Here is a 16507-nt window from a genome sequence, read left to right as displayed (position 1 = left end):
TGTAGAACTCCTGCTCTTTTGAAGAAATGCGGTAGACTGCCTCTGAAATTACCCCACTTAAAAAAAAAAACATGCAAAATTAAGTGAACAATCTCATTAAAATTTCACAAAATTAAAAGATGCGCTGTAGATTTCTCTATCACAACAGTCAGAATGTGACAGTGGTGTGTCATACATTAACGTGTAAAACAAAAGAGTGACATAGGAAGAATAGGTGTGCCTGTTTAAAATAAGGGGAAGGTAGGTGCTAATCCTAAAAATAGCCTGTAACACAGGTACAATAATAGGCAGGACAACAGGTGACGTGAAACTTTACCTGATGAGTCAAAACTGTAAGACATGCTAAGAGGTCGCATGACTGACAGAAATGCCCGTGTTTGATAAAAGAAGATGGAAGCAAATTGGAGAAAAAGAAAAGATGAGAGTTTAAAATGGATGGTGAAGTCAATGAATCATCCAAGTTTGTAAAAAGTATCATTCATAAAAAAAATAGAGACTTGTTCCTAAAAATAATACACTCTTTGTAATCTCAGTCATTCAGATACTGTGTCAGAGACCCTTGTAAAGCCTCCCGTATGTATGATTATGCAACAGCTGCTCCATGTAGTCCTCCTTAAGCCCTTAACAAAAGGCGTCTTGTATGAACTACACAGAAACAGTGTACAGTATAGACTGACAAAATATTAGCTTGTTTGCTTTCATCTGCTTAAGGCCTTAAATGCTTTAAACTGTATAGATTAGTAGTAAAATTGGCCAATTACGACCACTACATGCCAAAAAGATTATCTAGCTCCTGTGCACTGTTTTGGCAGAACTGACAGGATTACATACTGCTATTATAGCAGGTATGTTGATTAAGTTCAAACCAAATAACTCATCAGTCCATGAGATTTGTCAGGAATCCACAACAGTTACAGCTGGAGCCTTGCAGGTTTGGCGAACAACTGAAGGCTCATAGCTGCAGTCAAAGTGATCCTTGTTTAAACTCTATGACGCTTCTGATTAATAGAAAAGATCAATGTAGGAAGAAGGCTGTTGGTGTAATCATGATGGATGTGGTTAAGAATGATTAAGTCATGGTTAATGGTTTTTGTCCTGAGTGAAGGCCTTAGGCTCATAAAGAACAGCCATGCAGTAAGTTAACAGCCACGATCGCTCAGATTACAGATTTCTTTAGTTTACATTGATCATTTGAACAAAAGTAACATAAAAATGAGTTGTGCGAGTTATGAGCATTTTCATTTGATGTCCATTTTTGTATTGACGCCAGGATATAAACACATCTATGTCCGTCTGTGCGTGTCTCACCCAAACGGTTTCTGCGGATCATGTCCGGTGAGACCGGCCGGAGCTTCCTTTCAGCTTTGATGTCCTCCAGCAGTCGCTCATGGAGGCTCCGGGGACGTGGCGGGTGAGGTTTCAGTTTACGCGCTGAGACCTGTCATGACAATAACAAGAGTGAGCACTTGACGGTCATCGCCAAGGAGACGGAAGTGAGATTTACATCAGACCTCTCCACAAAGACTGCAAAAATTTGCAATTGGATTAATTCGGCTAACTATTCTGTTATTCAAAGTCTAACACTTTTTTTTTAACATGGTGATGACTAACATGAGTCATTATGTTCACTCGCACCCAGTCATTTGGATGGATAATTATCATCTCAGTCATTCACTTTAGAATAATAAGATTGCATCAAAACTGAAGGCTTAGTATTGCTCCAGTAGGGAAAGTATGTTTTGTTAGCTGGTGTAATGTACTACTCACAGGGTTGAGAGGCGGCCGCGACCTGATGAATTCAAGAATGATCTCATGGGCACTCTTCTTTAACCTTGGCGGGATGTCTCCATTCACCTGGAATGACATTGTGAAACAGATTGTGGATTCAGGTTTCTTTTTAATTGACAGTAAAGAAATGTGGATACTATTAACATGAAGAAAAATACATTATGCAAAACTCATCGTAACATTTTTTTTTAATTCAAAACACTGATAATAGCTAAACATAATAAATGCTCATGTTGGACCTGCGCAGGTTAGTGAAACCCTCACCATGACTTTTCGCAGCTTGTAACGTTTGGAGCGGATGTCGTCCATCAGCATTTCGTACGGCGTGAGCTGGTATTCGATAGGTAATGGGTTGTACTGACGCTCCTGAACCTTCTTCAACTTTACACCGTCCCGTAGATCTCGCATCACCTGTACCCAGAACCGTGCCTGCAGGGACAATAAAAACAAGTTTCTGCATTATGATCAGAAAACATACTTTACATATAACTGTTATGTAATTACTAATGCATGGCCTGGCCTGGCGTGGCCCATGCATACTCAGTTGAATGCAGTGTGGTGGTGCAGTAAGTTGATATTCTTACCCAATCTGCATTCTGCAGCTCATCGAGATCTCTAACAGGTTCCTCCCGAGTCTCACCTTCCATTTTCCGAAGGTTCTGACAAGCAAGGACAGGAAAAACGGAAAGAAGAAGGGAAAAAAACGATAAAGAAAAGTTAAAAAAACTGCAATATCATGAAAATCAGGATAGTATATGTACCACTGCATTTACAGCACTGGCTGACATCAAGTTGAGGCCACTGGCAAACTGCCCGTATTGCCGTAGCAGTCTGGTTAATTAATCAATGGATGTGGTTTCACATGAGCATGTAGGAAAAAAGAAGTCAATAGCAAACTAATGATATTCATGGCTATTAATGTCTGTCTCGCTGCACAAGCCAGTCACTGAAAGTTCAGTGTGACTAGTTCAAAGTTAAAGACCATCATTCTCGTTGACTTATTCAATATATACATCCCTTTTGCATTTAGGTCTTTGTCAGTTTTAAGACATTGTAAACTCTGCTGGCTGTGTTTGCGAGCATGTTGTCACACTATCTTTTCAGTTGATTTGTTTTTTTAACTAGAGGCATGAATACTGAATAAGGACAAAGCTGCCCAGGCTGGAATGAGGGGCAGGTGGCTGTGACAGGACGCTTTTCATTTTCCCTCCATCATAAACACAGTCAAATGTTTATTTTTGAAATACAAATCTAAAACGCTCTAGACCAGATGAAGCAAACATGATCTATGATATTATTCAATACCAGACTTTTAGATTAAAGACAGATCATCTATCTATGCATCTGTTCATCCACACCCATGTTTACTGCTGAAACACATTCCTTCCACCCAACCCTTGTCTTTTTTCGCCTTATCTGACCTTTCTTTCTCCTCATCAAAACAATATCGATTTATCTTCCATCTTTGTTAAACATGTCTCCTTCCTTTTTTTAAAACCATTGCAACATTTTGTCTGTCATCTGCTTCTTTCACAACACATGAGGCTTTCAGTTGATTTCCAGATTGACAAAAAAGAAAAGACAGGAGAATCTGAGATGAAAAAAAGCTGATACACAATGACAGAAGAGAGGGAAAAACAACAACAGCAATAGAAACTGAAAGAAAGACTCACTGAGTAACATCCTAATTTGTAAGCATGTGTGATGTGTGGTGCTATGCATGGCTACTTATTAGCAACTACTTATTAGCCTGTGACATTCAGTACCACAGGAAGTGCAAAGCCCCTGTAGCCTCCTGTAAGCTCCTTAAATTGCTTTAACAAGGTTACACTTGATTCTATAACCATTTATTACATAACATAGTTTTCATGAATTCTCCCCCCTGCAAAAGTCACAGCCCGCACTTATTGCATGAGTGTGCCCATACTGAGCAAGTAAAGGTACGCTGCCTGAGCAGCTACAGAATAAGTCATGTGTGACCCTAATTCAATCAGGGAACACAAAAGTCTACAAGAGCTTCAATTTGATGTGCTGTTTCCAATGCTTGACTAAGATGTTTTCCCGCTAGCTCTATACTCCACTTTTCTGCAACATACTTTATAAAGGTTGTCCATTAATGTTAGTTTATGCATTTTATCACTAGTGTCAGGGTGCAAATCAGAAAATGGAATGGTAACAACTTTCAATTAATTATCTTAATTAAAAAGTGTCAATTCCAGCACATCTTGGTTAACAGTTGGTCTCTCAGAAGCACAATCCAACTCACTTATCATACTCCATTACTCCCGAACCACTACTCCAATTACAGAAATAAATCTGCCAATGAACTAGCATAGTGACATAGGACAGGCAGACAGATCACGTCCACTCAGAGTTAAATCATGCCAAGCTCTCCAAGAGACCCAGAGTTCTCAGTTGGCCTAACAAAAGGGTCAAACAGGGACACCTACTCTGTCTCTGTCCTTTACAACACTGCGGGCTGTTTTGTTGTTATTGTGCTGTTTCTGGGCACCACTCTGGTATTTTTGTTCCCAGCGTTTGAAAGCCTGGTAGCCTAACAGACCCCAATTTAACCAACTGAACTGAGTGGTAAAACCCTGCGACAATTGAGTTTGGTACTTTCTTTTATTGGTTTTGTGCCCTCAAACCTTTTAGAAAAGTTTCTAAAAAGGTTTAGGCGATTCACTTTATATGTCAGTGTCAACAGTTCTGGGGATTTAAAAAAAACAATTCAAGTGGGAGAGCAAATGGCATTGTATGAGTTTCCTCTTGACTATGACTTATCCTCAGCGGATTTATTAAAAACTCAGATGTCATATGCTTGTGTTTCTTACCTCCTTGGCACTCTTGATCTTCTCCAGGAAGGTATGCAGTTCCCTAGTCTCAGCATAGAGAGCGCGACACACAGCCTGGTAATGGTTGGGGGCGTCTGATGGGCTGGGAAGGTGTGAGGAACACAGCTGTAGGGGACATATGGAAGAGCAGGGTTATATATTGGTGCTTTTAGAATAGTCAGTAAACATGGCAAATATTAAGTACATATTAGTGTCTTGCATAACTGGTGCAGACATAGATCATTCATATAGTTCAAATAAGAGGAGCCTTTATGACATGTCAGGTCTCACTACCACAAACTTCTGAGCCATTTTCTGAAAAATATATACACCAATTTGTAGCCATATTGGACTCAACTATAAAGCTAATAACAGCATTCATTTACATCTGTTGAAATCAACTAAAATTTTCTGGTAGTCTTGACAGTACATGGTTGGATTCTAAGAGTCTGCAGCTAAGCTACCAGCTCTGTGAGGCTATACTTGGACACAGCGGTGCTCCGAGCTAAATGCTAACATTTGCTACTAGCACTAAATACAAAGTACAGCTCAGGCTGATGGGAATGTCATTGGTATGGCAGATATTTGGTCATCCTCTGGGCTAACCTGACACGTCAGATGGTTTGTTACACAGAATCATCTGAGATATCGTCCTTGGAAACTGTTTGGAAAAAGGGCAGGCACTTTCAGAAAATACTTGGCAGGTGATTGGATGAACCATCTGTCTATCATCGTCTATCACCATTTTACCTTGCAAGGTAAAGGTCACAAGATCACGCAAGAATCCTCGTAGGACGCAGATTGGTCCAAACTACCGGTAGTTCGGGCACAAGCACATAACTTGAAGCCTGACCAGATGGATTCTCACATGATTTTGTGATCTTGCAAATCCAGCTGCCTCATAAGGTAACGTCTGGGCACCATGGACAGCTGAACCAAATTTCATGGCAACTCTATCCAATAATTGGGACATTTCACTCAAACCTTAACTATCAACATCATAGTGGTGGTAGAGGAAAAGTCAGTGGATCATCTAAGTCATTAAGAGTCATCATCTCAGGACCATGAATGTCTGAACAAATTTAAATGTAATCTATCCAAGATTTGTTGAGATATTTCAGTCTGGAAGAAAGCGGTGGACCGACCAACTAACTGACATTGTCATCCTTAGAGCCGTGCTGCTAGCGTGGCTAAAAATATGAAACTGTGTACCTTAACAAAGTAAACCTGATTCTCCAGTCACAGCAACATTGTCTGACTCGCATTACCGATTCCATTCAAACTCTGACCCTTATGGTATCTACTTTGATTATAATGATGATAAAAGCTGCCTGCCAGAATAATTGATGGGCCGTCAAATTATCTTCAGCAGCACAAAGGAGTAAACCAGACCAATGACATATTTTCACATTCTCCTGATGGGCTAGGCAAACCACAGGAATGTCTGACTCAGCAGAGAGTGTCTTCTTCCTCGTTCACGGCAGTGAAATTCACAGATAAAATGTTAAAAAAAGCAGCAAGAGTATTTTCTACCGTGCTTGAAATACTGCTGCATCAGTGGTTTCCATTGTTTCTGATAAACACAAAGATTTGCATGAAGCATGAAACCTAAAAATAAAGGGCGAAACTGCAGCTTAACTGCAAATTTTAAACAAATTATTAACAATATATGCCATATCAAAGTTTGGCGGGATTTTAAATTGAGGGCTGTTTGTGTGTGAAATAATTTGAGGGTTTGGAGAGCATTTAACACCAGCAAAATGGGTCACCTACAATCCAAACCCCAGATTGACAGCTTTGGTAAGAGGATGACTGCTCATGTAGCCAACCTCGGTTCACTCCATTTCACTAAAGCAATGAGAAAATCCATGCAGCACATTCTACATCTAGCTATTCCAGGATGCTTTACTAGAAACTTCTGTCATCTTCAGTCACCCTCAAGTCTTGTTGAACTCTCATCGTCCCACAACCCACAACTGTCTGACAGAACAAGCAGAGTACAAGGAAGGAGGTCAGTCGGGAATACGCACTTATCTAATCCAGCCATGTCATACAAACATGTTGCCATATACGCTCAAAAGGATGATTGTTGGAGGAATTAGGGGCCAGGCTAGACACAAACTGGCAGCAAATAGACTTAACGTTTTACACCTTCATTACATGGAGGGAACAGGTTGTGAAAGTTTCTAAGCCTATTCCCCAAATACCAGTGTGTTTACACTGCTATAATTACCAGTCTCATATTCAGCTACTTGGGGAATTTACAGCATGACAGCCCCTAGCAGGGGAATTTGTTTGAAGCTGCAGCGATGATGAGGTCTGCTCTGTTATGATGATGATGGGTCTCTCAACCCGTGACTGATCGAAACATTTCAGTAAATTATTAGAGTTATAATGGGAGTGTTACAGAGTGTGAGGATTCTACTTTTGTTTTCAACAGACTTGATGTCGCCACAAAAGCTGTTTGATAAAATAAGCTCTCATTTCCAGACCAGACACACATCTTACTGCCCACTTTACTAGTTTGTTCAATTAAATTTTGTCATCTGTGCTTATCACATGTGTTGCTATTCAATTAAAATCAGTGTCTGAGGTAAAAAAAAAAAAAAAAATGTCAAGGAGTCAAAGTGGAACAACAGATGATTTCATGTCTATCCCTGGTAACAAAAACCTACCGTGATGATGTCTCGATAGCTGCGAACGCTGCTGCTTGAAGCAGAGACGGACTCCCCCTCCTCCCCTTCCTCCTCTTCCCCGCACTCATCCTCTTCTTCTGTGGCTTCGTAGCCCTCGTCAGGACAGAGGTCACTCTCGGTTTCTTGGGTGTTGGTCATTATGTCGATCAGGTGCTCCAGCGGCGGGCTGAGTTCGCGCTCCTCATTCTCTTTGAGTCCATAGTCCAGAGCTTTGTAGATCATGACACCCAGTGAGTCAATAACCTGTGGGACAATAGATAAATAGGATATTGGAGATCATTATTGTGAGAATTATTGGAGAATAAACTAATATTATAGACATGAATTCAGGCTGTTCCTGGGCTACTCTTGTTTTTTTTCAAATCAAGTTTCTATACAAAAAGGAACTTTGTAAGATTGGATTTCTATGTAGCGGTGAACTCATGGAGACTTTAATCACAGTAATGGGTTTAATGTATTCACGTTTTAATGAAATAATTTACGAATGACATCCCAAAACTTCCCCAATATCAGACACAAAAAATAAACAGAATATGAATATCACTACAGCATTTATTCACCATCATACCAGCTTAATGCGTTTTTTGCTTTTTTTTGTTGTTGGTGGGTAAAATAGTGAATTCTTACATGTCATTTAGGCTTTTCAGACTGACAGAAATATATTTGTTCAATCTTCAGGGACGATTTAATTAAGCCAGGACAGTAAAATTAAATATATTTTTCCATGTCCACACTGTATAATTGCTCTCTGCCCTTGCTCTTCTATAATTACCAGCACATCCTAATGGAACAGGCCCATTTCACAGCACCCATGTCTTAGTTAGATAAGCAACTCCATCCACAACAAACTCAATTCACCTGAGGAGACAAGATGTCCTCAAGCCAGATGTGAAATAAGGACAGAGTGTTCCTCCAAACAGCATGATTATTACCATAATCTGGCGATGATTTCATTTCATCACCGCCTCGCCCCATTATTAAACAGGGTATGACCTCCCTTTTGTTTTTGAAGCTTGTTCCAACTCATCTTAATGTCTCAGACTACCATCAGGTCACGACAAGACAAAGTTGTTCTTTCACTGCGGCATTTGCAGTTGGCTCTATTCCGCCATGTCCTCTCCTGACAATTTAATCAAACCACTGCTGTCAGAGCAACAAGTGACCACTTTCTGCAACGACTAATGTGAGCTGAGCGGTCATGTAAGGATGGGTTGTCAGAACTGAGATGAACTAAAAAAAAAACCCAATGAAATAAAAATACAAGACAGACCGGAGACGACCTTTAGAAACCTTAAAAAGATGAATGTTAACACATTTGTAGGACGGGGCTCAGAGCTCATTGAGCTCTGAATCAGTCTGATCTGATTCAGACTGATTCAGAGCTCAATGAGGGAGGAGATATTATGGGATGGTAGCACTTCATCTTAACTCGGGATTGTACCTTTAAATTATTTCTTCAAAGCAGAGCTGAAACAAGTAGTTGAGGAATCGATGAGTTGATTGACAAAAAATTAATTTGCACTGATTAATTGTTTCAGTCATTTTTTCATGCTAAATTGCCATATATGCTTCACCGTTTTTTGACATAGAGACCAAACAACTAATCGAGAACATAACAAGCACATTAATCAGTAACATTAAAATATTTTAGAGAACAATAATAAGTTGCAGCCTTGTCCACAGGAGTGTATTCTTAATCTGTATCCGTATTTGGAGTCTCTTTTGACTAGAAAATGTTTAATTATATTTTATGTCCTGCAAATGTTATCTGCAAATGACAGGTCCCGATGTGATATTTGTATTTTTCTACATGATACAGCTGTACAGTGCACACTCAGCCTGCAAGAAAATATAGCTTGCATCACATTTCTCCTTTTTCCCCCCCTAGTTTCCAGTGATATTCTGGAGTGTCTTACATTGTTTTGTATAATATCCTACAAGAAAGTTGTGCAGACTGTTATGACTCCGATGTTTGGACAGGATTTGGCACAGTTATCTTCCATCTTCAATTGAAACTGCCAGCTGGTATCTATTTGTTTGTGCTCCTCTGTAGTTCGCTCATTCACAACGCTGGACTAAGTTTCTGTTTGCAATGTGAAACAGGCTCCAGTGTTTAACCAGAGCATACTTGCAATACAGTGCAATGGTTTACAATAAACGAAGACTCTGAACTCACTCAGAAATGCTTTTATACTGCAGCCAATGCTGATCGAGTAAAAATGACCCCCCTAACCCCTCTCAATCCTAATAACTACTCTGCAGATCTTTAAAAAGCAGCAAGACAGCAACAAGCCCTTCTGTACGTCTACATTAATCTTTTTTTCTCAAAATCAACTAATCAATCAGGCAATAAATCCTTTTAAAAATGTATTTGATCAATGACAGCCCAGTGCTATTTCCTGCAATATTTGGCATAACATGACAACACTTGAGGTCTTAATATCATTAAGCAACATCTCAAAACCATTTTGAAAGGCTTTGTTCAGGCAAGAAAATCATCAAGTAACAGCTCCAGCATGCGCTGCATGCCGTGTCATGACTGTCACGACTGTACTTTATGTTCTTATGCAGGAAAGAATGGAGTCACATTGTTGAAAAAGGGAGGTGCCCAAATAAAAGAGTGAGTGTTGATGTAGGTGAAGCTGGTGTTGATGGGCAAGGCTGCCGTGCCTTATGTTTGGGTTCAGTGCCAGGGAACAGCACTTGGCGCTGAAGTCTAGGAGTGTAGCGCACAGAAGGGGAAGGGTGTTGACTGAGCATGTTTGGGCTCAGACTTCAGCGACTGAGACAAAAAATCATTACATAACCGACATGCCATATAGAGTCAAAGTGATGCCCTCACGTTTGGACTAATCTTACTGAGATGTTTTTAATAGATGTTTCTGCAGTTGATCTTTCTAAGAAGCGTGGCATCGCTGTCCTGTGAAATCTATGCATCTTCAAAATGTCAGCTTTTCATGAGCCAGTAAAAACATCCCTGAATTCAGCTTTTCAGATAGTCCAATGAGTTTTTAATGGGTTACTTAGCCCTAAGAGGACATAACATGCATATTTTCAGGTCTATATTTTTATTCTGGGGCTCTAATGGAATATTTTTGCTTGATTTACAGTTTAGATTTTTTATTGTGTTTTCCCCTAAATCCAACACAACTGTCTCTATATTTACTATTAGATGCTATTACATCACTAACACTAACCTATTGATCCCACTCTTCCTGGAAAAGGATGTGGTTTCATGGTGTTATACTGTTATCATTTAGCATCCATCTCTGTGTGCAGATGATAATCTCGTTCCAGGGCTAAAATAAATATCCTATTCCTTGGTGTCTTATTATGTAACCTTATAATCCATGTGTAGGACAACATGCGCCGTAGTGGGCGGAGATACTAGGGGATGCTGGAGTGACAGACAGCGCAGGGGGGTCCCATGGGCCACAAGGATGCAACAGTTTATATTGGACCAAATGTAGTAAACTAACATCTATGATCTAGAGGTGGAAGATGTGGAAAATTATCTTGCATCCATGTCTAATGCAGGCAGTCAAATTAGATTGGATTTACAACTGAGCACTTGCTCTTGCTAGCACTTGCTATACTAGTAGGGCATGAGTAGATTTAACAAAAAGTTCATGTTTAAATCCAATTTCCCTTCCAGCACAGAAGTGATTCAACAGTAGCTATTATAGAAAAAACCAACTGTTCAATACATCATTAATTAAAGCGCTCTGAGCAACAATCTGGTGTATGTCATCCAAGGTTTAGGCACTCAGACATACAAGTGAAGACAGGATGACTCCAAACTGACCCAAGTAACCAAGCCAGAGTATGTGGAAAACTGATTCTTGTTATCGTCTTTTATGTTCCAATATTGCAAAAGCTTTATATCTTCATTCAGTTTATCTCATATAGGTGTATGTCAAAGGTAAAGGGAAAGAAGGAACCGCAGTATCAGTAGCCAACACCCAGACTACGGGGGCAAAAGACAGTTTAGTTTTCCACTTACACATCACAATCTTATTTGAAGACTTGTGACTCAGAGGAATGAGGCAAGGAAGCAGAGGAGCAGCAGGAGGAGGAAGGAGAGGGAACAAGTATGCGGATAAACCGTTGGGAAAGACAGCCAGAAAATCTCCTGCTGGGTTTCAGGCACGGGCTGAAATTTTTGCTAGCAAAACCGCTAATTGAAACCAGCCTCCACCCAGGCTAAGTGGAAGCCTGCCACTGTGGATGACACACACGTATATTCACATCACTGAGGTCTTAGCCAACCAGAGGTAACACAGGAAGTTGCCTACTGTATATTTTCAAATGCATCTTATGAAATGTAGCAGAGTGAGTCATCTGGGTCTTAAAAGGAAAAAAAAAAAAAAAGTATCCCTGAGAATAAATTCAGCTTTGGTGCTGGTGCATTACTGAGACAGGTTTACCAGTTTACTAAATACAAAAATGCGCTTTTCTCATGCTCCACAAACAAATAATGATACTAAGCGCTTGACATGACATCACTGCCTGGGATAAGCAGTGCTTCAGGCTGATGTTTTCCAACAATGAGTTGTTTTATTCGTGAGAATCTCCTTTTCTCACGAAGACCCGTGTCAGAGGCATCATCTTGAGAATCAACGACAAATACGAAGAGAATTTTTTACTCATGAATGAACCTTTGTCTCCTGAAGGAACGGATGTGGCCTTTAGGGCTTAACTCACAATTATAAAATAATAAATGTCAAAGTCAGAGTTCCCAATACACGTCTAATTCAAATTTGCTTATAAATGACAAAGTAAATCATACAAACTGGTATGAAAACAGAATCCTCATACCAGACATGAACTCAACAGTATTTTCTTCCTCTTATAACAAGTTTAAATGAGTCATGATGTAAAATTAGCAAACACTGCCCTTTTGATGACCAAATAAAAATAAAGTGGGACACATAATTAAAAACAGCTGTTTGGTCTCCTCTCAGGCCAAAAAGCTCATACAGCCAAGCAAGAGAGTTTAGTCACTTATGAGTATAAATGCTGCCTCTGGTGAGGTTACAACTCATGTGACCCTGGGCTGCAAGTCTGACTGCTACTGTTCTGTTCAGTTCTGGGGTGTTTTACTGTGTGTGCTGCTTTCTTGGCTAAGACTCAATTAGAAGAGTGATTCATTCTTAACCTGACCACTTGGGGTTAGATAAGAACCATTTTCTTTAATATCCTATGAACTGCAGGTTTTTTCTTGTATCCACAGCCATTTTACATCACTGTGTATTTGATACCAACAAGTTCTAAGCTAGTTTAATTCATATGCAGCTAACTAAAGGACTGAAAAACAAGACTATATTGAAACTAGACATATTCTCAGTAAACTTGCTCATACTCGCAGTACAAGAGGAGCAACTATGATGGGGGGAAGCATCAGTGAGTCAACCAGTACGCAGATGGGCAAAGAATGAGTTGTTTGTGTTAAAGAGCACCGTTAACACTCACACAAACACGCAAGAAAGGAAAAATTCAGGCTGTGTGTTGATGATAAACATACAACTACTCCTAGTTTCCCCATTATTAAACTGTCCATTCATATCAGTGGCGAAGCTAAATTATATGCCAATAACTAATATAAGTTAAACAACTGTGATAATGCAGATCAGAATGTTTAAGATAGAGTTTAAGTGCAAATATCATGAAATCACTCTTGCCTTTACAGTGGGGCCCCCAAGGCATCACTGTGGTCATCTGAGTTCACAAACCATTCAGCTAAGCAGCCTTCATCATTTGCTGCAGTAGTAGAGCGAAGCCATCACAACACAGATGGTTGCATAACCGGAGCTAAATCTTAGAGGTCTTTCACCACAGGAGCGGGTACTCAGCATCCTCCGATGTGCAGCATCACTATTGTGGTTCATAGTGGATCAGAGCACAAAAAAAAAAAAAAATTGTCGAGCACGCACTCATCTGTGAAATCAGCTGGAAAATGCTGAGGACTGAGAAACCACTGCTGCTATTCCATGTCATCATTTCTTGTTGACAGTATAGGCATAAAAGCTGGAGGATGCAGGTAAGGCTGAGATGATTCCTTTGAACAAAAGCACAACTGAACAACAAACACAAGAGCACGTGATCCTGTGATGAATCAATTTTTCCAGGATAAAATAGCCTTGCAACACATGGTGCACACAGCAATTATTGTATGTCAGTAAAATCCCCCCCCCCCAAAAAAACCTACAGCGTCTAGTTTATTTTAACATCATTCACTGGTGGCAAAATAACTTTACACCCATCAAGTTTGACCTAAAAATGCTGCCAGAATCCCCACAATGGCTGTAAACACCACACTAATCTGGCTCCTTCACACATATTTCTGCCAAATCACTACTGGAAAACATCTGTGGCAAAAGATCTGATAACTTAACAAACTTGAAAGACTGAGGAGGAAACTCTAATCATCTCTCAGGCCCTGCTAGACCAGAAAAAGGAGAAATGGATTTCTTCTGTGGTGATTATAAATAGAATACATTGCCTCAAATAGTTCAGGCTACTCAGTAAATTGCATTTCTGTGGCTTTGTGCTTGCTATGAATATCCCTGTATAAGCAGAAATGTAACCTCTGGGACTGTAATATAAGCTAAATGGGTGCTTTTAAGTGAAGCTGTCAATCTCACAAAATCAATTGACTGATCAGGATAAAAGTGGGATGTAACATAATGAGGTCACTGGTACATGCAGGGATCAAAGTGGGTGCCACTCAGTCTGTGTCTGAACTCACACATCTACAAACAAGCGTGCAGACAAAATGACGCAAAACATTTTGGGCATGTTCGTTAGATGATGCAAATCAAATTTATTCACACGTTCAAAAGACTAATTTCTAAAAACCTGACAGAAATGAGAAGAAACTGTATGAAAAAATTCCTGTCTCTCCTTTTCAAATTGTGCAGTCTGACGTCAGAGCTGACGAGTGTGAGAACCAGTCTTTGTAGAGACGGGGGGGATAGTGTGCGAACACACACACACACACACAGAAGCCTCGAATCCAGACACATGCAGCCCCTGTTCAACCAGCTGCAGCATGGAAGCCACTACTGTATGCTGTTTACATGCAAAGAGATGCACAACTCTACTCCAACTGAGCCAAATTCATCTAATGACGCCCTGAGTAGGAAAGAAGATCAGAGAGGATGAAGATCCCACTTGAATCTGGAATTAAACTTCTAGACAAGAAAGAACAGGTCTGTGAGTGAACAACACTTCAGATTTAGAGTATGACGGGGTCCATATTATTTGGAGTTATTACATTAAACTGTTACAGTAACTGCCACCCAGCATTTTCACTTGCTGGTAAGAAACCACATCTATTAGGATCCATTTCAAAATCCAAGACTTTCCCTTGTGGATGATGCTGGCAAACTAATCGACTTGGCCCGAAATTGATTGCTGAGTAGACCTGGCAAACTGGAGAACCTGTAATAGGATACTACAACTAATCTCACCTTAATCTTCAACTGACAACAAACTGGGTTAAGCTTGTCCCATAGGCTACAACAGCATCTCACATAAATTCGTTTCCTGATAGAAATATTCACTACTAACCACCAAGGTGACACTATAGCACCACCACCAACTCAAGACCAGTTTAAATGCAAAGTTGAGGTCAATATCCAGTTGATATTCATTCTACAGTTAGTCAAGACAGAGAAAGTGGGTCAACTCACCACAAGCTGGTGATTAACCCCAAAAGACTCAAGTGCGTAGAAGCGGAGAAGACACAACACGTGTACACTACACAGCCAAAAAGCAAGGACTATGAGCAAACTGTGGCCATGTGTGAGAGTGCTGTACATTTTTATGTGTGTTTGTGGTTTTGCGTACTAAATTAATTGTCCCAAATGATCTTAGTGAAATTGGGTCATGGAAAAGCAACAACTTTATAGCTCCAGTTACCAGCCCCTCGGAACATAAAATTACATTAAGCCCGATAAAAAAAAACGAATGACACGAATCAACAAATCAGAAATCAAAAAATCTCACACATACAGATGAACAGAGATTATACCTATGCTTTGGCTGTAAATCAATGAGAATAAAAAAACAAATACATTTTTAAAAACAAGGTGTGTCCTTTAAGGTTTAAACCACATGGGTGACTGCGTGTGATCGTCATGCTGATGGGCTCAAATAACCATTGCACAAGATGTTATGTCTAGAAGTTCTACGAAAGAACCAACACACCCTGTTTAGGGCTAATTCCTAGCAACAAAATATCAGGGAAGCAAAGAAGCAACCCAGCATCACTAGCAAAGACACTGTAAGTTAATTAAAACCTGCAATAACTGATATGAAGTCAGGTGAAACAAGTTGTAAGCACTAAACTGACACATGATCACCTTTTCTAGTTCATATGGTGAATTTGTTAGCAAACTGCCTATATACACATCCAGCAGAGACAGAGCAACATAAGCATACATTTAAAGTTGTGTTTCTTGCCAACTGGTTAATTAAAGTCCAATATTCTCTTTCCTTTTAGCTATGTTTTTGGTCTCCACTACTATAAGCTAAATGTTCCACTATGTTCACCAGCTAGCTGCTAACTTTGTTTGCTGTTTGGTCTCAGAAAAGTACAGCTGCATGCTGTGTCCAAAAACAAAGCTATGAGCGTGGTGAGTGTTGCGGGCCCGAAAACCAAAACAAGAAGCTGAAAGAAGCTATAAAGCTCTGAAGAGCTGCGAGGAACAAAAACATCAGGTGATAATTCTCTGTAGGTTCATCACTATGAACAACATCATCCACATTACAAAATCATTCGATCAATTTTCAATATAAAACTATTGATTATAAACAGCTTTAAATCAAACCTAAAAAAAAAAAGTGTGTGAGGGTTACAGCATAAAGGAGGTAAACACCTTTAGCACTCTCACTTAAAAGCTTCAGCGATGATGGGATTTCATTCGTGCTCTGACTGTCAGCTGAGGTAGAGAAATTCTATTTCCCACTACGCTATGTAAAAACACACATACTGTGCATGCCTGTGATCACATGAACAACAAGACAAACATGAGGGATGATCCGACTGCTGAAGAGTTGACAGAGCGCTCTCTGTGTAATTAGTCTATGTACACATAAAGAAGCTTTGAGAGACTCCTCCCTATATAATGCTGTAATCTGTGTACCTTTGCTCTGCCAAACAGATAATGACCACTTGTCCACTTC

The 16507-nt window shown here is 39.9% G+C and overlaps 1 protein-coding gene across 2 annotated transcripts in view; it reads right to left on the bottom strand.

Annotated features, from left to right (window-relative positions):
• The window catches only part of spire1a (spire-type actin nucleation factor 1a), a 30910-nt gene that overhangs the window by 8588 nt on the left and 5815 nt on the right, over positions 1 to 16507 (bottom strand). For both annotated transcript variants that reach the window (XM_042436082.1, XM_042436083.1), the window contains exons 3-8: positions 7298 to 7561; positions 4623 to 4748; positions 2373 to 2447; positions 2053 to 2217; positions 1768 to 1854; positions 1309 to 1438 (exon numbers count right to left, since the gene is read on the bottom strand). In XM_042436082.1, the coding sequence (XP_042292016.1) occupies positions 1309 to 1438; positions 1768 to 1854; positions 2053 to 2217; positions 2373 to 2447; positions 4623 to 4748; positions 7298 to 7561 (847 nt within the window). The remainder of the gene's footprint in view (positions 1 to 1308; positions 1439 to 1767; positions 1855 to 2052; positions 2218 to 2372; positions 2448 to 4622; positions 4749 to 7297; positions 7562 to 16507) is intronic.

The sequence above is a fragment of the Thunnus maccoyii genome, chromosome 15 (assembly GCF_910596095.1).
Source record: "Thunnus maccoyii chromosome 15, fThuMac1.1, whole genome shotgun sequence".
Taxonomy (NCBI): Eukaryota; Metazoa; Chordata; class Actinopteri; order Scombriformes; family Scombridae; genus Thunnus; species Thunnus maccoyii.
Note: the sequence above shows the minus strand (reverse complement) of the source record. Positions and strands in the feature narration are given on the sequence as shown.